This window comes from Bathycoccus prasinos (assembly GCF_002220235.1).
Source record: "Bathycoccus prasinos genomic : Chromosome_2".
Lineage (NCBI taxonomy): Eukaryota > Viridiplantae > Chlorophyta > Mamiellophyceae > Mamiellales > Bathycoccaceae > Bathycoccus > Bathycoccus prasinos.
The window spans coordinates 156,468-177,125 of NC_024007.1; the positions used below are offsets into that span (position 1 = coordinate 156,468).

The window sequence follows — 20,658 nt, forward strand, 5'->3', positions numbered from 1 at the left end:
TATGTTATAACAAGAGAGAGAGAGAGAGAGAGAAGAAGTTGTGTCCTGATGTGTGAAAAAATGAAGAAAGAAAGAATTGGTTTTGCGTTTTGTTTTCCTTTTCTTCGCGCGCGTGCTGCGTTCTATGTGTTAATCAAATGATAAACTCTTGCTAATAATCTCTCTGCTACATGTGAATAAATATACACATCAGGTGTTTCCGAAGAAGCACTCGCGTAAACTCGGCGGTAGTTCATCCGCTTCGACTGATAAGCTCCCGTATTTTTCTAAACTATTCAACGCGTTTTTATAGTACCTCCGAAACGTCAAGCACTTGTACACGCCTTTCAAACCTGCCAAGTGAATTAAGAAATCTCCATCCTCGTAAAACGCCAGTTGAGAATTAAACACGCACGCGTTGACAACTTTAGTCCTCGCTCTCACCGTGTTCGCTTTCTCGAACTGTTCGCCTCCAACTTTTTGCCTCCATATGTTCGTCTGGTACAAATAATGAAACGCCCTTTGCTCAAAGTGAAATAGCATTTGCCACGGCGCGGCGCCGACGAGTTGCGATTGGGACCACATTTCGTCCAAGAACCACAAGCTCCACTCGGTATTTCTGATCATCCACACTCCACAATTCAAACCGTTTCTATCTGCCGCTAATATTTGATCGTACTCGTAATCGACGATGTCTTCTAATTGCACGTCAAAGTTTACTATAACCGTATCCACGTCCAAGTATAACAAAAAGTCATACTTTGGTAGATACTTTCGCATGGCTAATAACTTACTCCAAGACGCCGGACGACTCGAGTCTACTATTTTTTCGTCATATATCATGTCGTATCCGTGTCTATCCGCGTACGCTTGCTTATTCGCGACAGAACTCGCGCAAATCGAGTGCACGTTCCCGTCGCAAATAACAATAATACCAACTTTTGGATGGTGCACTCGTTGGCCTGGCAAATTAGATAAATCGGGATCGTCCAAGTTTGGTAATATCTTTGGTTTATCGAGTAAATACTCCGGCGCTAACTGTTCAGCTTTACACGGTGTTGGCCTTTTTATGTACCCCCCGAAATATCTTCGTCCGTGCGCTTTATACATTCCCGTGAACACGTGTAAAAAACCAGGAAGGAAATTCCAAATTCCAATAGCCACGAGCATCAGGAGAAAAAACTGCCTGCGTCTCTGTCTCTTCAAAAAAGAGGATTTCCGTCGCAACCGGTGACGAGGCGTCAACAGTTGCGGCATGACGACGTAAACGATAGACGACGATTCAGTCTTTTTCTGTCGCTCTCGTTTGAGTCGTATATCTGCGCACAACAGACAGACAGACAGACAGACAGAGAGGAAGAAGTCAACAAGAAGAAGAAGAATCGGCCAGTCACTTAAGTTTTTATGAAGGAAGAGGAGTGAGAAGCAAAGGTCGGTCCAAAGTCTCTTCTTGCTTTTATTATTGAGGTTGAAATTTAGGTCGCGCACAAAAAACAAGAAAATTTCTTTTTCGGTCTCTTCGTCAGTGTTCGTCAAAAACTCTCTTCGAAGCTTTTTGGAAGTTGAGAAGAATAATACGTTACAAAAGGAAGGCATTCATTTCATTCCGTTCTTAATAACACGCGGCATCATCACTCTCAGTACGTAAAAAGAAGAACACGACGATGGACGAGAATCCGTTCGGCGGCGACGAGGACGATCTCGCCCCAAAAATCGTGAACAAGAACACAGAAGAAGAAGGAGTTGAAGAAGGGAAGAGAATAATTGGCGAAAAGACGACGACGACGACGAAGACGGAGGAGGTGACTTCTTCCATAACTGAACAACCGAATAAAATTCCATCGTCGTCGACGAAGAAGACCTCCTTGTGGGGCGACGAGGACGACGAAAACGACGTTCAGATAGAAAAAGCGACGATGAGTAAGAGGACATCTGCAACAGGAGGAGAAGGAGGAGGAGGAGAAGGAGTGAAAAAGAAGAATTTCTTTGGCGACGAGGACGATGACTCGGCAACGACCAACGTGATGTCTTCGTTTCTTTCGTCAAAAAATGACGGCCCAATGTCGCAAATGGCCAGTTATCACGAACAAACGTCGTATTCATTTCACGGAGGTAGCGGAAATGATGAAATGGCGTCGCCGTTGGCGGCGTTTGAGACGGTTATTCCGGGAAGTAAAACGGCGCTGTTGCGAGAGCAAGAGTTGGCAGCCTCTTCCTCGGCGCAAAAGAAGAAAGAGGAGGAAGAAGATACGACTACTTATATCAACAACAGTAACGAACCGGCACGAGAAAGATCAGAATTCAGGCAAGGAAACATGAACAACGACAGAAAGCAAGTGGAAGACGAAATTGTAGAAATCCAATTAGGGGACGACGATGATGCCACTCATAGTCAACAACAGCACGGAGTCGCGGAGCAGTTTGATTCACCGTTCAATAAACCAGTAGCACCTCCAGCGTCAACCACGAGTGATCCACCACCCCCTTCATACCAGGACTCGGTAATGTACGCAAATCCAGCTATTCAGCCAGGAAATTCCATGATGATGAATTCATCAGCTCCAGCGGTGATGAGGGCCGAGCAGACATTTGAAGCATCTTCAATGCAACAACAACAACAACAACAACAACAACAACAACCACAGTATTATCAAACAGCGCCGCCACCGCCAACATTACCTCAGCAGACGTTTAACAGACACGAACTGAGCGGTGCTCTCTCGCCGTCGTTCCAATTTTATCCTCCTTACGATCCAGCCAAAGACGAAACTTTAGTCAATCTCGGCGACGAAAAGAAAACTGAGCTCGTCGCGTACATCACCGAGGCAAAAACGGAACCAGAATTTAATCAACAAGGTGGCCCTGGGCTTTCGAAGAAAGTAACGCGGTATAAAATTAATTTCAAAACGAATTCAGATAAGTTTATGCAAAAAGAAGCGATCGTTTGGCGCCGTTTTTCGGATTTTGTGCAGTTACACGATAGACTGTTAGAATCGCATCGAGGATATTTCATTCCTCCGAGACCGGAGAAATCGATAAAAAGACTCGGCGACGAAGCGTTTGTGCAAGCGCGGAAACTCACGTTGCAAAACTATCTCGAAAAGTTGATCAAACACCCATCGCTTCGCACATCTATGGCATTAAAAGTGTTTTTGACGCAGCAAGATTTACAGCAGTCGCGAGAATGGCACGCACTGGCAGTTCCCGCCGCGGCATCTTCAACGATGATGTCTTCTCCGGCGGGTTACCAGCACCAAGAACAGCAGCAGCAGCAGCAGCAGCACCACCACCAAGAAACACTTCAACCATCAACTCCAAGCATGCAATTTGCGCCGGATAGTCACATGATGGCTTCTTCTCCGATCGGAGGGGTGAATCCTGCTTCTCCAGGAGGCGCCGCCAACGGAGGGAGTGCAATTTTTACGCAGCAAAATGTATCGGCTTCGTCGATGATGACGTCTCCATCCGCGACTTCTCCAGCAACGCCAAACCGATCCTCGGTTGGTAAATTCTTTCGAGAGCTCCGTCAATCAATGGCAACGTCTTCGGCAGTTGCTGCGGTCGGAGGGGCATTTGGGATCGAAGCCGCAAAGCCGAAAATCGTCGAAGAAGATGCAAAATTTTTGGTGGACAAGGAGAAATCGACTAAGTTGGAGACCGAATTGTGCGGTCTGAGCTTGAAAACAGAGAAAATATTGCAACGAGAAGAAAAATTCGCCGATTCGTTGGGTGCCTTTGGATTAGAGTGCATGAAGTTCGCCCGTGTTGAAGAAGAGGCTTCGGGAATCTCCGGTCGATATTCCGAGCCTGGCACTCGACTAGCGACTGCCGCCCAGTTTTTCCGCAAAGTCGGCAATGCCTCTGTTCGTGCCTCTCGTATTGCACGCGCTGCTACTGTGCAATTAGCTAAAGCGATGGATCCGTTGCATGCGCATTTGAACTTGATGCCGTCGGTACGCAGAGCCACGCAGCTCAGAGCGGACACGTTGTTATCGCTGCAGACTTTGCTCTCAGATCAAGAAAGACTAACGAATAGAATTAACAAACTCGCTCCTGATATCACAAAACATGTGAAAATAGAACAGTTGAAGCGAGAACTCGAAGAAACAAACAGATTAGCGGAAAATGCGAAAAGAGAATACGATTGCATCCGCGCTAGACAAGCGAATGAGTTCGCGAGATCAGAGAAAGAGCGCGTCGAAGAGTTTGAACAAATGCTTTTGGGATTAGCGCGAGTGCAAGTCGCCCAAGCAGAAAGAACTTTGAGCGTATGGCGCAGCTTGGCAGAGGAGCTCGGGGCATCCCCTCAAGAATGGTCTCAAACAATCTCCGTAGAAGAATCACCTCCTGAAAAGGAGGCCGTTAACAATAGTGAATAGAAGCGCACGTTGTAATGATGAGGAAGAGAAGGAAGAAAAATACATCCTATTTTATAAAATTTTCAGCATTACAACGCTCCTACGTATCTATTATCTCTATTTATGTCCTCACATTGCAACCTTGAAATTTGGCGTTAATAAAGTGTCGTTATCGGCCATCATTTTTCTAACGCTCACAACTTTTCCATGGTCTAGTATTGGCGCTTCATCTTCACCCTCACCCGCATCTTTATTCTTTCCTTCCTGCTGGAGTTTGCGTTGCTTCTCTGCAATCTCAGTCGCCAACATTCTCACGCCCCAGTGATGCAATAACACGCCGAATAACAGTTTTACGACGACTAATATAAGAAATCCTAACACACTGACTGCTAAAGACTCTGTTGTCGTGTATGTTGTCTCTTCTTTGGAGTCGCGCGATTGATATGAATCTCCAACGCGTAAGGTTTCATACAACGGCGGAACGACTCGCAACAACAGAGCCGCCGGAGCGAGAGGGACAAAACCAACTACTCGGTGTATTTTGTACGACTGCGCCAACTTTACATGTTCTCGACAGAACTGTCTAAAATACCGTCTATATGTCGCCGGTCGTAAGCTGTTGAATTTTGCCATGAACGAATGCTTGACGATATCCACGAAGACTTCGCTTCCCAAGACCAAGAGGCAGTCGGTGGCAAACTTTTTAGTCAAACCACCGGAAATGGACCCGGCAGCGATTATTCTTTGCGCGGCGACAAAGAGCAAGCACACGGTCAAATGTACGCGTTCAATGATATCCAATCTCGTCACTCCGAACAACTTCGCCTCGTCTTGCTTTTTGAAAACGTGGCCTTTCATTTCCGAAAAGTTATTAGAAATTAAAACCAACAACATCGCGTTGGTGTGTGAATTCATTGCCACGGATAAAGTTACCGCGTGGAGCAATAACACAAACGTATGCGAAGCCGTGGCAAACGTCGACAAGATCACGTCCACAAAAAGTTGTAAACCGCAGACGAAAACGTCCCTTCTTCTCGAAAACTTGTGCTGCGCGGTGTCGACAATTTTATCCACCGAGTGCGTCAACGCGTCTAACACGTTGCCATTGAATGAGCAACATAATTTATCAAAGCACTCTAACACGGATGCTGCCATATAAAGTTTGATAACTTCTTGGCCTCTAACATAATGATACAAAACGGAAACATCCAATGAATAGCTTAAAAATACAGCCGCGGCGAGCATGGAAAGCCAGAGTAAATCGCACAGTTGCTCTCGCGCGAGAGGATGTTTCGCCCACGACTGTCGGCGCGTCATTGGCGATGGCGGATCGCCATCGCCGTCAACATCTGGCGAAGAAGCGTCCATTTTCTTCCTCAATCCAACAGCCGCGGCGTACTTCGCAGGATTGAAAAAGTAACTCGAAATAAGCGCGAATAAACCCCGGGATGTTAACACGAACACTCGCACGGGAAGCGAAGTCAAGATGCCTAAAATCGCATCGCCGCACAACAAACAACCATAAAAACACAAGCGCTCCAACTCTCTCGGCAAGTGCCAGAGCAAATCAAACACTCTCTGCCGAGCGTTTGCTAATTCTGCGTTGCTTTTTTCGTCGTTTTCTCTGTTTGATGGCGCCAAGCCCAACTCGGCTAAAACGTATTCCCTCCAAAAGTAGTTTCTCTTCGCGTTCGATTTCTTTTCTTCACCGTTTTTCTTCTCGTTATTACTGCTCGTTGTATGATTATTATTATTATAAATGGTAGTAGCACTGCTACTACTCGCACCATTATTGGGCAGATGTTGATGCAAAGACCTCGCTATGGTCTGAATATCCGCCGGTAAAACCGGCGATGTCGTTTCCGAACCTCTCTCTTTCTGCAACTCCTCCTCATCCGTCGTCGCGTCCAATTCTTCCTGAGACGTGTTGAATTGAGAGTTGCTCTTGCGTCGGTGTAAGAACCAGTCCGAGGAACCTCTGCTCATGCTCGCACTCGCCGTCTTCCGCATTTTCTGATGGAGAGTTTATTTCTTTCTTTCTTTCTCTCGCTTTGGCGAAGAGACTGATGATGCGTGTGCGGGGGGGAAGGATGGTTTATTATTATTGTGCTGCGCGAAATTTGAAGAAAAGTGTGCGTTTGAGGAGCAGAAGAGAGAGATGAGAAAAAAGCCGAAAAAACAAGAGCAACGAGGGGCGAAGAAAAAGAAGAAGAAGAAGAAAAACCATTTAGTAGTGGTCTCGCCATAAAAAAACGGTGGTTTACCCCGTGTTGCGACGAAGGAATCGCGGAAACGCGACCTTAATCTCATGGAGTCTTTTTCTAAGAGTCCTCCAGGGAAGGGCGACAATCTGTCAACCTCCCCGTCCTGGCGGTACGTTCGGATTTATTATTATTATTCTTTCCCGTTTTTGCGGGGTGCTCTTTTTGCTCCCTTCTCGTTTTAGCGGAAAAAATTCCGTCTTTTAGACGCGCTAGGGATGTCGCGAAGTCGCGAAATCGTCTGAAAACGCAGAATTTGAAAGTACAAACACTGACAAACGTTTTATTTCCGCTCTCTTGTACTCTCGTGAATACATAAATACATAAACAGGGACTACGAGACTTCTTTTTCGCAGTTATTGAGTGATGAGATTCTTAAAACTGAAACGCGCGGAGATGTGCCGCCACGGAGTGCATCTGCGGTAGACTTGGTACGTTTGGTTACACAATATCGTACTCATGATTGTTCTTCTTTCGAAAACGGGTTTTGATTCGGATTTTAATCTTCGGAGGTGGCCATACGCGCTCGTTTTCCGTGAGCCGCCACCAACAAAATTTCGGTTTTGTGTCCAAGAGGGCGAAAGTTGTGGTCTCAGGTCGACCTGAAAGTGGGCTGCAAACTTCGTGTCAAAGTCAAAAGTCAACATATGTTACTTCACTGCGCACATCTTTTTTTCTCTCTCTCTCTCTTTCTCTCTCAAAAAAGTCATTATACTTACTAATTGAACACTATTATTTATAACAACAAAAACAGCCGTATGCAGGAAGTGGTGCGACATCGGCTGTCGGATCCTCGGGTTTAAACAAGACGGGCGGTTTCGGCGATTCGTTTTACTTGAATCAGCACGCCGGGAGTTTCGCGAATACAAACGATGCCGCTTCGTTGACGTCAAATGGCGGCAATGCAAATAGTCTGTTACAACCAAGCGGTTCGAGTGGAAAGACCGCTGCTCAAAGTTACGGAGCGGCTTTTAATAACGATGCTCTCGGCACGGACGTGCATCGAGGGTTGAATCCGACGAGCTCGGACGGTTTAGCCTCAGCGTTTGGTAACATCGATTTGGCTGGAGTTGCGAATAGTTTAGCGCGACCATCAACTGCTCCACTACCGCCGCATAGTTCTAGAAATGGATTGAATTCTTTGCAAGCGCATCACTCGTCTCGGCTTGGTGATCAAACGACGAATTCTGCCGGAGTTGCGGCTGTCGCTTCTGGGATGGGCGGCGGCATGGCGGGAGATCTTTCTGGGTTGCAAGCACAACAAGCACTATTGCAGCAGCAAGCCGCGCAGCAAGCGCAAATTAATCAATTCTCTATGCAGCAGATGCAATATAATACAAATGCTGGCGGGGCACACCATCTCCAACAACAAGGGCTTGGCGGCGGTGCTGGTAATTTACCTGGGTTTGATACCTCGGCAGTGAATCAAGTTGCAGCAAACGGAGGTACCGTGGCGGAAGTGTATCAAGCTGCTTACGCGGCTGCCTTGTATGCTCAGCAGCAACAACTCCAGCACTTGGTGCGCATGCAAAGTGGGGCCGGTATGGTTAATCCGCAAAACATGGCGTTCCCCGGTGGAAATGTGAACGCAGCTGCGGCAGCAGCAGCTGCTGCTGCGGGAATTAACGGCATTGGCGGAGCGTACGGAGATTTGACGAACAGCGCGAATGCCGCTGCAGCTGGAATGCTTGCCTCTCAACTCAACGGTAATCCACACTTGGGTTTCACGAACATTGTCAACGGAATGAATCCGCTCATGCATCAGCAACAAAACATGGGTGGTAATCTTGGACGAAACGGTCAAAGAAACGATGGAGGTGGGAATAGGAGAGGTTCCAGAGGTGGACGAAACAACGGAAGAAACTCGGCGTGGGGTAACGATGGGGGTGGCGGTGGTCCGCGCGGCAATCCATTAACGAACAACGCAGAGCTCGCTACTCTGAACTCTGCCGTGCCTGGTGCAAACGGATCACCGACGGCGGAAGAACTCGCGGAGATGGATTCGAGATTTGGGTCCATCGAAGAGTGCGTGGGTCAAATTTCTATCTTGGCCAGAGACCAATATGGTTGCCGCTTCCTCCAGCGTAAGTTTGACGAGGACGGTTCTGCCGCTATCGACGCGTGCTTCGACGAAATTATCGAAGAAGCTGTTGACTTGATGATGGATCCGTTCGGAAATTATCTGTTGCAGAAACTTTTAGAGTGTTGTTCGGATAAACAAAGAGCTGATGTCGTGCGCGCCGTTTCGGTAGTCAACGAGAACGCAAATACAGGCTTACCTGAGTTGGTCTCCATCGCTTTGAACGCACATGGAACGAGAGCAGTACAGAAGCTCATCGAAACTTTAAGCTCGGACGAGGAGATTGAGCTCACCACGAAAGCTTTGCGTCCTGGCGTTGTCACCTTGATCAAAGATTTGAACGGAAACCACGTGGTCCAACGCTGCTTGCAGAGGTTGTCGGCTGAGGATAATCAGTTCATCTATGAGGCCGCGAAGAAGCATTCGGTTGAAATTGCTACTCACCGTCACGGCTGTTGCGTGTTGCAACGATGTATTGACCACGCGACTGAGGAGCAAAAACGACCGCTCGTTCAAGAAATTGCCGACCAAGCGTTGACTTTATCGCGCGATCCTTTTGGGAATTACGTGGTGCAATACATTTTGGACCTCGGATTGTCTTGGGCAAACGCTGAAGTCATGATGCGATTAGTTGGGAATTATGCCGAGTTATCTATGCAGAAGTTCTCTTCAAACGTCGTTGAAAAGTGCTTGAAACTTGCGGATCAGCAATTGGAGGAGCACAGAAACGTCGTCGTTCGCGAAATCATGTCGAGCCCTTTGTTGGATCGACTTTTGATGGATCCGTACGGCAACTACGTCGTTCAAAGCACACTTATGGTCACGAAAGGACCATTACATGCGGATTTAGTGGAGAGAATTCGACCCCACTTACCGCTCATTAAGAATTCGCCCTTCGGGAAGCGAATTTTAAGACTTCTTCTCGAGAAGGCGCACAACAAGTAAAAAGTGTTCGATGCGCTTTCTCGAAGAACGAAATTGTTCAAACAGAAATTAAAATACATTTGTAAATAATGTAGAAGGTTTTGCTTGTTTTATGTCATAAGGAAAACAAGCCAATTGTACGAAAAACATTTGGAGGGTGTTTAGCGGAAAAGAGAGCAAGAGAGAAATAGATTATGTGGATTAAAACTAGAGGTGGGTAATGTTTATAGTCTAGCACTCTAGGGCGAATCAGACGCGAGAATGTGCTTTTTGCATTTCATCGCGAAAGACGAACCAAAGAGAAAGAGAAAAATAGAAAGAGGGTGAAAGGTAACGTTCGAAGCAGAGTTCGAGAAAGCGTTATCTTTGCTGTATACAGAAAGAAAATTAACAAAATTGTGTTTGTATTAATCAATTGTAAAGCACCGCAACTACTACTAAAATTTAACATTATATTGAAACATATCTCGTCCTCTCCGCATACGCGACTCGCGCCCATATCAACATTTTTTCAAGGCGTCCAAGACTTCTAAGAAATCTTGCGGAGGTTCTCTAGAAAAATCCAAACTCTCGCCAGTTCTAGGATGGGTAAATCCTATGGTTCTCGCGTGAAGCATGGGTCTCACGCTTCGTTTCCCTACTGCCTCTGCGTTTACTTTCTTTATTCCTGGATTGTTCAACAGCTGTTTCTTCACGCGTTCCTTGTTCCCGTCGTACGTTTCGTCTCCGAGGATACCACATCCGAGAAATTTAGAGTGCACGCGTATTTGATGCGTTCTTCCAGTATCCAACTTCCATTCTACGAGACTTGCGCTAGTCGCAGTATCCGCTGAAGTAGGGAATGTCTCTAGTGTTCTATAATTTGATCTTGCGAAACGTCCTGTTCTGAGACTCGAGGCGATGCTCATGCGAAGCCTATTTTTTGGATCGCGACCGATTGGCTCTTCTACAACTCCTGCAGATGGATTCGGATGGCCTAAAACTAACGCGACGTAAAGTCTTCGGACTGATCTCGCGGCAAACTGATCGCAGAGATGTTGATGCGCCGCGCCGTTCTTTGCGCAAACGAGAAGTCCAGATGTCCCTTTATCCAGTCGGTGAACGATTCCAGGACGAACAGTCGTATCCTCTTCCTCTGGTCCTAAGTACGGCATAATTTCATCATCATCATCGTCATCGTCATCATCGTCTTCTTCTTCTTCGTTCTGTACTTCTGCAAAATCTAAACTCTTCGGAATCTTCCTCCCTTCTTGGACGACTAAGGCGGGGCATCCGCAGTGATATAACAACGCGTTCACGAGCGTCCCGCTCGAATGCCCAGGCGCTGGATGCACCACCATCCCGGCCGGTTTATTTATAACAATAACATCCTCGTCTTCGTAAATCACGTCCAATTTTATATCCTCCGGTTCAGCCGTTAACGATTTCGCTCGTTCAATCGTCAATCGAATAACGTCTCCTCTTTGCACTTTGTACGTTTTCTTCATCGTCTTTGTTCCGTTCACGAAGACGTTCCCGTTGGCGATGGATCTCGCCACCGCGCCTCGGGTTATCTTCTCCTCGCGTAAATTTTCCGCGATGAACGCGTCCAATCGAGACGGTTTAATAACGACAACACCATCATTCGCACCAAAAGCTGAAGCAGAAGCGGCGATAATCTCTCGAACATTTGTGTTGTTGTCCTCCTCCTCGGAAACAACGAGTTCGTTAGACGAGGACGAGGAAGTAAAAAATAAACTCTCCCGTCTCCTGCTCTTTTGATCACACGAAGAAGAAGACAAAGGAGAAGGAGACAAAGTGCGAGTCCACCACGACGAAAACACGCTTCGCTGCTGCATGGTGGTGTAATGATGCGACGAACAAAAGCACCGTCTCGCGAGTAACATTTTTTCCTTTGTTTTGGGGAAATTCACTCTTCATAACTCCATTTATTATCCACACGCACACACTACTACTGACAGACATACGTCGCACTGACACGTATTTAAAATAACACAGAAGAAGAAGTTTAAGACGAAAGAAGAAAATGGGCGCGTGTTGTTCGAAACCGGTCGAAGAAGACACCCCGGAAGTCATCGCAGAACGGAGAGAGCAGATGTTAAAAGCGGCTGAATTGAGACAGAAACAAAGCGAAAATCGAGGCGTGAAAACGCAAAAGATGAAGACAAAGTTGAAGACAGCGCAACAACAACAAAGCAGAAAAGGAGGAGGAGGATTAAACGAAGGCGAGAAGAGAAGAGCGGAGGGTGTGGTGGCCGATTGGAACTCTTAGAGAAGAAGATAAGAAGAAGAAGTAGAAGTAGAAAGAGAGAATAATAAATATGCGTAAATAGAGAGAGTGATGATTCTTTTGTATACCGGTATGTATGTAATTGTATTTTATAGCAGAGAGAAAAAGTGTTTGAGATGTTGTGGATGTGTTGAACTGTTGTTGCAGTGTAACTGTTGTTGTTCTCATTGTTGTTGTTGTTATTGTTGTTGTTGTCGTCGTCGTCGTTCTTTAATCCGACCCTTCGGTCGTTTTCACGGTCAACCCAACTCTCTCAAACTCTTTCTTCAAGCTCCCGTCTTGGTGCATGGTCATCAAAATATCGCTCCCTCCCAAAAATTCCCCGCCGACGAAGACTTGCGGAATCGTCGGCCAGTTGGAAAACGATTTGATTCCGTTCCTTAAAGCGTCCGAGGCTAACACGTTTCTTGACGCGTACGGGATCCCGTAGTGGTCTAAAATGCGACAGGCGACGTTTGAAAAACCGCACTGAGGGGCGTTCGGACTTCCTTTCATGTAAATCACCACGGTTTCTTTCGCAACGTCCGAGGCGATTTCCTCGTGCGCGTTCGACGCGTCCACGTGCGACTTGGCCGCAAAATCGTCGTGACTTCCCGTCGTCGTGCTGAATACATGCTTTTTGTTGTTAATGTTGTTAATGTTGTTGTTCTTAAAGACCAAGTGGTGTTGTGCTGCTCCTACCGAAGAAAACGAATGAGAGGAACCAGCAGATGAGAAATAACTCGTCGACGCGTATCGAGAGAGCGCGCGTCTGCTCGTGGAAGACAAGAGACGTTGATGAGAAGACATTAGTATGTATATGTAGATAATGTGTTGAAATGTATGGAGTTTTTAGAGTGACGTCTCTCCTCCCTTTTTCTGTGTTTTGACAAAATTTCTCAGATTTCTCAGTCTCAAAACGGTCGCTTTTCTACTTTCCAAAAAAAAAAAGAAATCGCAATAATTCGCGTTTAAAGAAGAAGAAGCTTTGATTCGTCAGAGCACAAAACGACACAAAAAAAGCGTGTCTTCTTCTGCTACTGCGTATAATACTCTTGGGGCGAGGACGAGAGCGCAAAAGGGGCGGATGGGCGAGAGAGATTTGTGGGACGTGATTGTGAATAACGACGATATTTGTTTCCAACACATTCTTCCGAAATTGAATCAAACGGATATCAAATTCTTGTACGAGGTGAATAGTGAAACGAGAAAGTTGATTAAGAGATCATCTCGCGCAAGTGATTTGAAGAAGAGGTTTAAGGTCGAAGAGATGTCGTCGATATCGACTTTGGAGTTTGTGTGGGAGAATAAATCGTTGTGGCCGAGTTGGTGGAAATACGAAACATATTTCTGCGTTGGAGTTGCTCGAACGAATAAACTCGAGTTGCTCAAGTGGGCGCGAGAGGAGAAAAAGTGTGAGTGGGATGAAGGGACGATTCTTCCGGCCGCAGGACAAGGTAATCTGGAAATGGTAAAGTATTGCGTTGCAAATGAGTGTCCAGTCGATTGGAGAGCGTGTGCATTTGCTGCCTTAAACGGTCATCTCGAGTGCCTCAAATACTTACGCGAAGAAGCGAAAGCGCCTTGGGGTTCTGCTACTGCCGCTTCGGCGGCTGAATATGGTCATCTTCACATACTCGAATATCTTGTTGAGCGTAAGTATGATCAATATAGCGAATGGGCGTGTATGCATGCGGCCAAGAACGGCCACTTGGACTGTTTGAAGTACTTGCGCGAAACCGCCAAAGCGCCGTGGAACGGTGACGCCGTACGAGAAGCGCACGAGAAAAACCACCCCGAATGTGTACAATACCTCCTCGACAACGACTGTCCTCTCCCACCTGGTTGGCGATACGAAGATGGAGAGTTGCACGTGCCAGAATCAGAAACAGAATCAGAATAATTACACACGTCCTAAAGCCGCTGCACCCTTGTAATACTAAAGAGAGAAAGAGAGAGACATACAACAAAACACTCTACGCTCTCTCACTTCAACTCTCTCTCTCGAGGAATTCGACTCTAAACTTGGCCAACTCTTGCTGCACTTTCTCTCTCGCCTTTTGCAACCACATCTGGTCGGTTTCCTCGCACTCCTTTTCTTTTCTTCGTTTACTGTTTTCTCTTTCTTCTTCTTGGTCTTCTTGGTCTTCTTCTTCTCGTTGTTCGAACAGCGCGTTTAACGCGCTCGTCACACTCGAGTCCGTCGTCGTCTTCTCTAAAGCTTTCTTCCTCTTCTCTTTCAACTGCTCAAACTTCCGATCGTCTCTTTCCAACCACGCGCGTAACTCAATCTCTCTCACTTTCTCCTCCCTCTTTTTTGTCTCCATCTCCATCTCCATTGTACTCGTTCTGAGTTTCATCTTCGCCACTCGAACTTCCGTCTCTCTCACCTGTCGTTCTTTTCGTTTCGCGACGGCGTCGAGAAAAAACACCAACTGTTGCAACTTTGCGTTGTTTTCCTTTTGCGTTTTCAGCTTCTCTTCCGCGCGGTCCACCGAGCGAGACAACGACTCCGCCGCGGAGACCAAGTTCTGGATCAGTTCTTCGTTCATCTCATTCTCATCTCAAGCAGAGCACACAAACAGCTCTTTGTCGTCGTTAGTAATGGTGCGTGTGTTTTAGTGAGGCTTTTTGTTTTGCGCGTATTTTTTTCCCGAATACTTCATAAGAATCCTAAAAATGATGGGCGAAGAAGAAGACCAAGCAAAAGAAGGAGGAGGAGGAGGAAAAGAGGAGGAAAACGAAGAAAACGAAACCTTTAACAAAAACGACGACGAGAATGACGATCGATCCTCGAAAGAATATCACGAGAAGTGGAGCAAGTTTACCGAGGAAGAAATGCAGAAAATCCAACTCGAAGAGGCTGAGTTGAAGCAAGAGATGGAAAAACTGAGCGTCGCGAACGAGCTTGAAAAGAAGACGAAAAAAGCGCAGGAGGAGAAGAAACAAATGCTGCGAGAGGCGAAAGAGAGGTGGGAACACTCGGAGGAAAAGGAAATGTCGAGACGAGTGACGATTGAGAAAGAAACGGAGGTGACGAGAGCGATTCGCGCGGAGGAGTTGGAACAGAACTCGAAATCGTTGCACTTTCGCGAGGTTGCGAAATGTTCGTACGAGATTAAGAAGTGCGCGAAACCGATCAAGATATTCATCGAGAGCGCCAAGGATACGACGATTTCGTGCGCGGGGACCGTGAAGACGTCGACGATGGAGATTTGGAACTGTAGCAATTGCGAGATTACGTTTGAAAGCGGCGCGGCGTCGACAAAGACGACGCAAATAGACGAGTGTGAAAACGTTACGTTGTTGTTTCCATCGAGAGATACGATTGGATCGATTTATCACGCCACAACGAGTGGGTTATCGTTGGTATTTACAGATGAGAGCATGTTGGATGGGAAGAACATTCACGTCGTGGACGTGGATGATAACGATTTTAGGGAATTACAGAAGAAAGAGGAGAACGAAGAAAACAACGACGGAAGTAGTAGTAATAGCAGAGTCAGGCAGCACGTCACGAGGTTTGTGAACGGTAAAATTCTAACCGAACGCGTCATACGCGGTAAAGACGAGTTTCCAACGACAGCGAGAGAGCTCAACGCGAATTCCGTGGAAGAAGCCGAAGCAAAAGCGAAAGAGGAGAGACGCGCGGCGAATAAGGCGAAAGGTAACGAGGCGTTTAAAGCCGGTGATTACGGCTCCGCAATCGCGCACTACGAGCTTTCGCTGCAAGATACCGAGTTAGATTCGGATAAATCAATCGTTCACTCGAACAGAGCGGCGTGTTTCTTGAAGCTCGGAAGATTAGAAGAGGCTTTGAAAGAGGCTGAACGAAGCGTATCGCTGGACGAAAAGAACGTCAAGGGGAATTTTAGAGTAGGATTGGCTTTACACGCGCTCAAACGGTACGGGGAAGCCGTGAAAGCGTTGGAAAAAGCTCAGTCGCTTGAAAAGAAGAAGCAGAATAAAGACATAGAAAACGCAATCAGAATGGCTGAGTTCATGGGAAGAAAGCAAGCAGCAGAAACATCGGCGTAGATTTTTAGTAGAATTAGTAAAGAACACACAGAGACAGAAGAAAAGAAGCCCAAGTCGGAGAAAATTTAATGTCACATTAGATACGTACCAAAACAAACTCAAATACAGAAAAAAATTGCAGAAATGTCATACAAATGCTAACAGTGTTCGATTAAATGGCTATGTGAATCTATTTACCGCGTTTCGGCAAAAAGATGAAATTAATGTCGCGATTTGATTTTTTCTCTCTCCTCTCGTCATCACATTTCGTCTCTGAGAGCCCACTCGCTCGTACTTGCCACGTTTCGATCTTTCAGACTCAACGCCCACATGATGGCTGAAAACGCGTTACATTTCGTCGCATCCGCTTGGTACGCGAACACGCACCTCACCTGCTCTCCTCTTCTAACTATTTTTTCAATCTCCTCGTCCGGAATACTCTTCAAATACGTCAACAACGACTCGTCGATTTTGGCCTCGGGCCATTTGATGGAAATCAACGACCAATCTAAAAACTCTTGAAACGGTAACCTCACCGAATCTGAAATAATCACCGGCACGCATCCGGCAAAAAAGGTCTCGTACGTTCTCAACGTCCACGGCGATAAGCCTCTGGGAACGATACAAAACTTGCTATCTCCTAAAATCTCGGCGTACTTTGGCGTCCGACCCGAAATCGCGAGCAAATCGTCCGGATACTTTTTCGAAAGTTTCAACAACCGTTCTCTCGGATGCGCTTTTACGTGCTTCTCGTCCCCTTTCAACGCTTGCCCATCTGGTACGGTCCCCGCAAACGATGCTAACTTTGTCCTCTTACTCGTTCTCTTGTTTGTTTCTAAATACGAATCTTTCCTACCGTCCATAAATCCCGGCAACACGACGTCCTTCCAAGGATCAAAATACGGCGCTAACGTTCTATACGGATCGGTATAAAACCCTTCCGGAGTTAAAAATATTGAGTTTGGTATTTTACACCGCCAATTCTTGTACAAAGTCGGCCCTCTTCCGCTCGGCCAGACGAAAACGTGATCTCTCCCTCCGGATTTCTTAATATACGGCAGCTTCTCGATGACGCCGTTCAACCTCTTCGCTAACTCGTCGTCGGTTAATCCCGCCCCGTTCGGCGGCGCGTCCAACATGCACTTCGGCCACCCCGGGAGGAAGAAAAAATCCGCATCCGAAGGATTCTCCGTCCTCAACTCTTTCGATTTCAGCAAGAAGTCCGCGATGTGCACTTGACTCCCGTACATCTTCATCCCGCACACTCCAGACTTGTACGCTTGCGTCTCTTTCCCTGGGAACAAGAGTTTCTTCACGTCCGCGTCGTTATACACGTATATTTTAATCGGTGGAGAGATGTCATCTTTAATAGATTCTTCCGCTCGAGATGGAGCCGCGTTGAAGACCTCTCGCCACGTCCCAAAAGCTGTCGCGGATATTCCAAACTGATTCGATGATGATGATGAAGATTCCGAAGCAGCAGTTTTCTTCGCCGAAACTTCAACAAAGCCCCCTTTCGAGGACACCGAAAAATGAATACAAAAAAGACAAAAAAGAAGCGTAAGAGAACAACTGCTCTTCCGCCGAAAAGCTCTCATCTTCTTCTTCTTCTTTGTCTTCTTTGTCTTCTCTTCTCTCTCTCTCTCTCTCTGATGTGTTGTGCGGCGTAAAAATCTTTCAACGCTCCCTTACAAAAAATTCTGCAACAAACAGTTTAGGGTATACAACCCTAACCTCTTATCCAGCCCTCTCCCTCTCCTTTTTTTTTATCTAAAATCTTTACTTTTTATATCCCCAAGCGCGTATACGCGCACATACGCGAGGTAAAGAAGTCAGAGAGAGAGAGTTTAGAGAGAGAGAGATTGAAAGAGAGAGAGAGTGTGTGTATTTATTATTCTTCTTTTTCTGAGAGAAAAGAGGTAAAAAGCAATACTATATAATAGCAGAGAGGAATGATGATGAGTTCTTTACCGATGGTGTCCTCGAGACTTGATGACGCGAGTACGACGACGAGTAGTGCTCTGAACAGAAGAAGAAGAAACACGAAGACGAACCTAAAGAAGAAAACGAATAAAACAACGACTATTACGAGGTGTCAAACGTCGCAAACGGCGTCGTTTACGCCCAAAGGAGCGAAAATTTCCGGCGTCGGGAAGGCGTTGCCGAAGAAATTCATCACCAACGACGACCTCGCCAAGTTGGTGGAAACCAACGACGAGTGGATACGCACGAGAACCGGGATTGGGAAAAGACACGTGATTTCTGGAGATGAAACATTGACATCTTTAGCCGCGGAAGCGTCTCTTGGTGCTTTGAAAATGGCCAACGTGAACCCAGAAGATATTGATTTAATCATCGTCGCGACGAGTTCGCCGGACGACTTGTTCGGGTCGGCGTGTTTGTTACAAAGCGCGATTGGCGCGAAAGGCGCGTTGGCGTACGATTTAACCGCCGCGTGCTCGGGATTTGTCGTTGGATTAGTCAACGGTATGCATTTCATCAGAGGAGGTGGGTATAAAAACGTGCTCGTGGTTGGAGCGGACGTTTTGAGCAGATACGTGGATTGGCGAGACCGAGGGACGTGCATTTTGTTCGGCGACGGGTGCGGCGCGGTTGTGTTAACCGCCACGGAAGAGGTGAGCGAGTGCTCTTTGTTAGGTTTTGACATGCACAGCGATGGGTCGCAGAATCATCACTTGACGGCGAAAGTGTGCGGAGCGAAAGTGGGGAAAGTCTGGGAGTCCGATTCAGAAGCCGGCGAACGCACGGCGTACGAAAACATTGGCATGAACGGCCAAGACGTGTTCAAATTCGCCGTTAGGGCGGTACCGATGACCATCAAAGAGAGCTTGAAAAACGCAAACATGCAACCAGAGGAAATCGATCACTTAGTTTTGCACCAAGCGAACCAAAGAATCATCGACGCCGCCGCGCAAAGGTTAGGTCTAGGAGACGATAAAGTGGTCTCGAACATCGCGGAGTACGGGAACACCTCCGCGGCCTCCGTCCCGTTGGCTTTGTGCGAAGCCGTCGAGAGTGGGAAGGTGAAGAGAGGTGACGTCGTCGCCATGGCTGGGTTCGGTGCCGGTTTGACCTGGGCCTCTTGCTTGTTGAAATGGTAAGAAAGAAGACTACTACTCATTATCGGATGCTTGCGTTGAATACTAATAAAATTTACTACTACTCCGTTTTGCCTTAAAAAATTTACATCATCATACAGTTACCACTCTTCATAATAGTTTATTAATACGATGCCACCACCACCACCACCACCGATAAAACCAACTCCCGGGCAAAACTCCATCGCGTTAACTCGAGTGAAGCAGTCCTTAAACTCTTATTCTGACTTATTCTCCGAGGATAAGAAGAACAACACCAAATCTGTCGCCGTGTTGAGCTTGACGCGATGCGAGTTGAAACTCTTCCCGAAATTTCACGACGAACACGAATACATCTCCCCCGGGCACGCGCACAACGCGACCAGATGTCAAGTGGAACGAACAACAAACACAGCATCAATGAGTCGTAATTTTTGCACGGCGATTATTGCCAACAGCGGGAGCGTGTTTAAACGGAACGTAAAGTTTGCAAACGAGACGGCGGCTTTGGGGAAGACGAACGCGAGCATTCCTCGAGACGACGACGAAGAAGAAAACGAAGAAAACGAAGAGGAAGAGGAAAATGGAAAGAAGAAACGAAAAAGAACGACAACAACAGATGATAGAAAACATCGAAAACACGAAACAGAAATGATTGAAGCGTTTGAAGGACAGGAGTACGAAATCATGTGCTTGAAAATTAGAGAAGTAGGAGAAGCGGGAGGACAGACGGAGGAGCAACGCGTGGCGACGGTAGACGCGACCGGGAGGTTGACGGTGTGTAAAGTTCCCAAGACGAAAGTTGCAGATGATGATGATGACAAGGAAAAAGCGGAGTTGTTATATAAAGCGACGCCGAAGATGTATAAAGAATGCGAGACATTCGAAACGCTTGGCTCTCCAGGTTGGGCTGGACTCTCGTTTTGTCCTCTCGAAGAAAACAACATCGCCGTGTGCAAATTGTGGACTCGCACGATCGATTGGTTCGAGCAAGACCGAGTCGTTCGAACGAATAATTTGTTAGAGTCACCGACATCTATCGCGCACATGGAAACGCCACATTCTGGACGCTCGGTTTTATGTATAGGAGAGAACAACGAAGTGGTCGTGTACGACCACAGAGTCGATAAGAAGAACGGCGAAGTTGGTCGCGTGAAGCAAGTCGCAAGCGACAACGCGAGGCACCAAATCCAAGCGTTGGAACCAGCGAAATTTTCTGGCAATTCAGTCTTGTGCTGCGCTGGGAAAGAGAGAACGGTATCTGTGGTCGATCCGAGAAAATGGACGGCGAGGTACAGGTGGAAGAATTGCGCGAAATACGAAGTCACTGGATTATACGCGCCTCGCACAATCGAAGGCTTCGTGTGCGTCGCGTCGTTGGATTATGAAATTTTATGCGGCAGTTACGAAAAAGGGAAATTGGGTGGCGGGTTTACGTTTCGAAACGACGCGAGAGTAGTTGGCATTGGAGGCGCAAAATTTGGAGATAAAAGCGACGTCGTGTGTACGTGGACGGATACGGGAAAGCTCACCGCCGCAAAGATTTCCGTAGCATCATCGGTATCGACAGAAGAAGATTTAAAAGTAAAGTAGGTAGAAACTCGTTGTAGATGTAGGTTGACTATAGTTAGAGGGGAAGTCATGTGATGTGTGTGTATTTCTTTCTTAGTGT

At 46.8% G+C, this 20,658-nt stretch overlaps 13 protein-coding genes across 13 annotated transcripts; 7 read left to right on the forward strand and 6 right to left on the reverse strand.

The window, feature by feature from the left end:
- Positions 1 to 189: 189 nt before the first annotated feature.
- Positions 190 to 1,575, reverse strand: Bathy02g00880 (Subunit of Golgi mannosyltransferase complex (ISS); the record flags this gene model as incomplete). The annotated part of the gene is made up of 1 exon (XM_007515012.1): positions 190 to 1,575. The coding sequence occupies one exon, from the start codon at positions 1,573 to 1,575 to the stop codon at positions 190 to 192; it is 1,386 nt and encodes a 461-aa protein (XP_007515074.1).
- Positions 1,576 to 1,643: 68 nt separating this feature from the next.
- Positions 1,644 to 4,358, forward strand: Bathy02g00890 (predicted protein; the record flags this gene model as incomplete). Its single annotated transcript, XM_007514467.1, has 1 exon — positions 1,644 to 4,358. The coding sequence occupies one exon, from the start codon at positions 1,644 to 1,646 to the stop codon at positions 4,356 to 4,358; it is 2,715 nt and encodes a 904-aa protein (XP_007514529.1).
- A 108-nt stretch (positions 4,359 to 4,466) lies between these two features.
- On the reverse strand, positions 4,467 to 6,347 carry Bathy02g00900 (predicted protein; the record flags this gene model as incomplete). The annotated part of the gene is made up of 1 exon (XM_007514787.1): positions 4,467 to 6,347. One exon carries the CDS (start codon positions 6,345 to 6,347, stop codon positions 4,467 to 4,469), a length of 1,881 nt encoding a protein of 626 aa, XP_007514849.1.
- Positions 6,348 to 7,491: 1,144 nt separating this feature from the next.
- Bathy02g00910 (predicted protein) lies at positions 7,492 to 9,623 on the forward strand (the record flags this gene model as incomplete). The annotated part of the gene is made up of 2 exons (XM_007514648.1): positions 7,492 to 7,509; positions 7,542 to 9,623. The coding sequence occupies 2 exons, from the start codon at positions 7,492 to 7,494 to the stop codon at positions 9,621 to 9,623; spliced, it is 2,100 nt and encodes a 699-aa protein (XP_007514710.1).
- A 479-nt stretch (positions 9,624 to 10,102) lies between these two features.
- Positions 10,103 to 11,440, reverse strand: Bathy02g00920 (pseudouridine synthase, RluA family; the record flags this gene model as incomplete). The annotated part of the gene is made up of 1 exon (XM_007515004.1): positions 10,103 to 11,440. One exon carries the CDS (start codon positions 11,438 to 11,440, stop codon positions 10,103 to 10,105), a length of 1,338 nt encoding a protein of 445 aa, XP_007515066.1.
- A 188-nt stretch (positions 11,441 to 11,628) lies between these two features.
- On the forward strand, positions 11,629 to 11,874 carry Bathy02g00930 (predicted protein; the record flags this gene model as incomplete). Its single annotated transcript, XM_007514433.1, has 1 exon — positions 11,629 to 11,874. One exon carries the CDS (start codon positions 11,629 to 11,631, stop codon positions 11,872 to 11,874), a length of 246 nt encoding a protein of 81 aa, XP_007514495.1.
- Positions 11,875 to 12,102: 228 nt separating this feature from the next.
- Positions 12,103 to 12,681, reverse strand: Bathy02g00940 (glutaredoxin-like protein; the record flags this gene model as incomplete). Its single annotated transcript, XM_007514759.1, has 1 exon — positions 12,103 to 12,681. The coding sequence occupies one exon, from the start codon at positions 12,679 to 12,681 to the stop codon at positions 12,103 to 12,105; it is 579 nt and encodes a 192-aa protein (XP_007514821.1).
- Positions 12,682 to 12,958: 277 nt separating this feature from the next.
- Positions 12,959 to 13,774, forward strand: Bathy02g00950 (the record flags this gene model as incomplete). Its single annotated transcript, XM_007514831.1, has 1 exon — positions 12,959 to 13,774. The coding sequence occupies one exon, from the start codon at positions 12,959 to 12,961 to the stop codon at positions 13,772 to 13,774; it is 816 nt and encodes a 271-aa protein (XP_007514893.1).
- Positions 13,775 to 13,862: 88 nt separating this feature from the next.
- Bathy02g00960 (unknown protein) lies at positions 13,863 to 14,423 on the reverse strand (the record flags this gene model as incomplete). Its single annotated transcript, XM_007514490.1, has 1 exon — positions 13,863 to 14,423. One exon carries the CDS (start codon positions 14,421 to 14,423, stop codon positions 13,863 to 13,865), a length of 561 nt encoding a protein of 186 aa, XP_007514552.1.
- Positions 14,424 to 14,550: 127 nt separating this feature from the next.
- Bathy02g00970 (unnamed protein product) lies at positions 14,551 to 15,909 on the forward strand (the record flags this gene model as incomplete). The annotated part of the gene is made up of 1 exon (XM_007514981.1): positions 14,551 to 15,909. One exon carries the CDS (start codon positions 14,551 to 14,553, stop codon positions 15,907 to 15,909), a length of 1,359 nt encoding a protein of 452 aa, XP_007515043.1.
- Positions 15,910 to 16,148: 239 nt separating this feature from the next.
- Bathy02g00980 (predicted protein) lies at positions 16,149 to 17,486 on the reverse strand (the record flags this gene model as incomplete). The annotated part of the gene is made up of 1 exon (XM_007514471.1): positions 16,149 to 17,486. One exon carries the CDS (start codon positions 17,484 to 17,486, stop codon positions 16,149 to 16,151), a length of 1,338 nt encoding a protein of 445 aa, XP_007514533.1.
- Positions 17,487 to 17,846: 360 nt separating this feature from the next.
- Bathy02g00990 (3-oxoacyl-(acyl carrier protein) synthase III) lies at positions 17,847 to 19,010 on the forward strand (the record flags this gene model as incomplete). Its single annotated transcript, XM_007514597.1, has 1 exon — positions 17,847 to 19,010. One exon carries the CDS (start codon positions 17,847 to 17,849, stop codon positions 19,008 to 19,010), a length of 1,164 nt encoding a protein of 387 aa, XP_007514659.1.
- A 129-nt stretch (positions 19,011 to 19,139) lies between these two features.
- Positions 19,140 to 20,579, forward strand: Bathy02g01000 (predicted protein; the record flags this gene model as incomplete). Its single annotated transcript, XM_007514917.1, has 1 exon — positions 19,140 to 20,579. One exon carries the CDS (start codon positions 19,140 to 19,142, stop codon positions 20,577 to 20,579), a length of 1,440 nt encoding a protein of 479 aa, XP_007514979.1.
- Between the last annotated feature and the right edge of the window lie 79 nt (positions 20,580 to 20,658).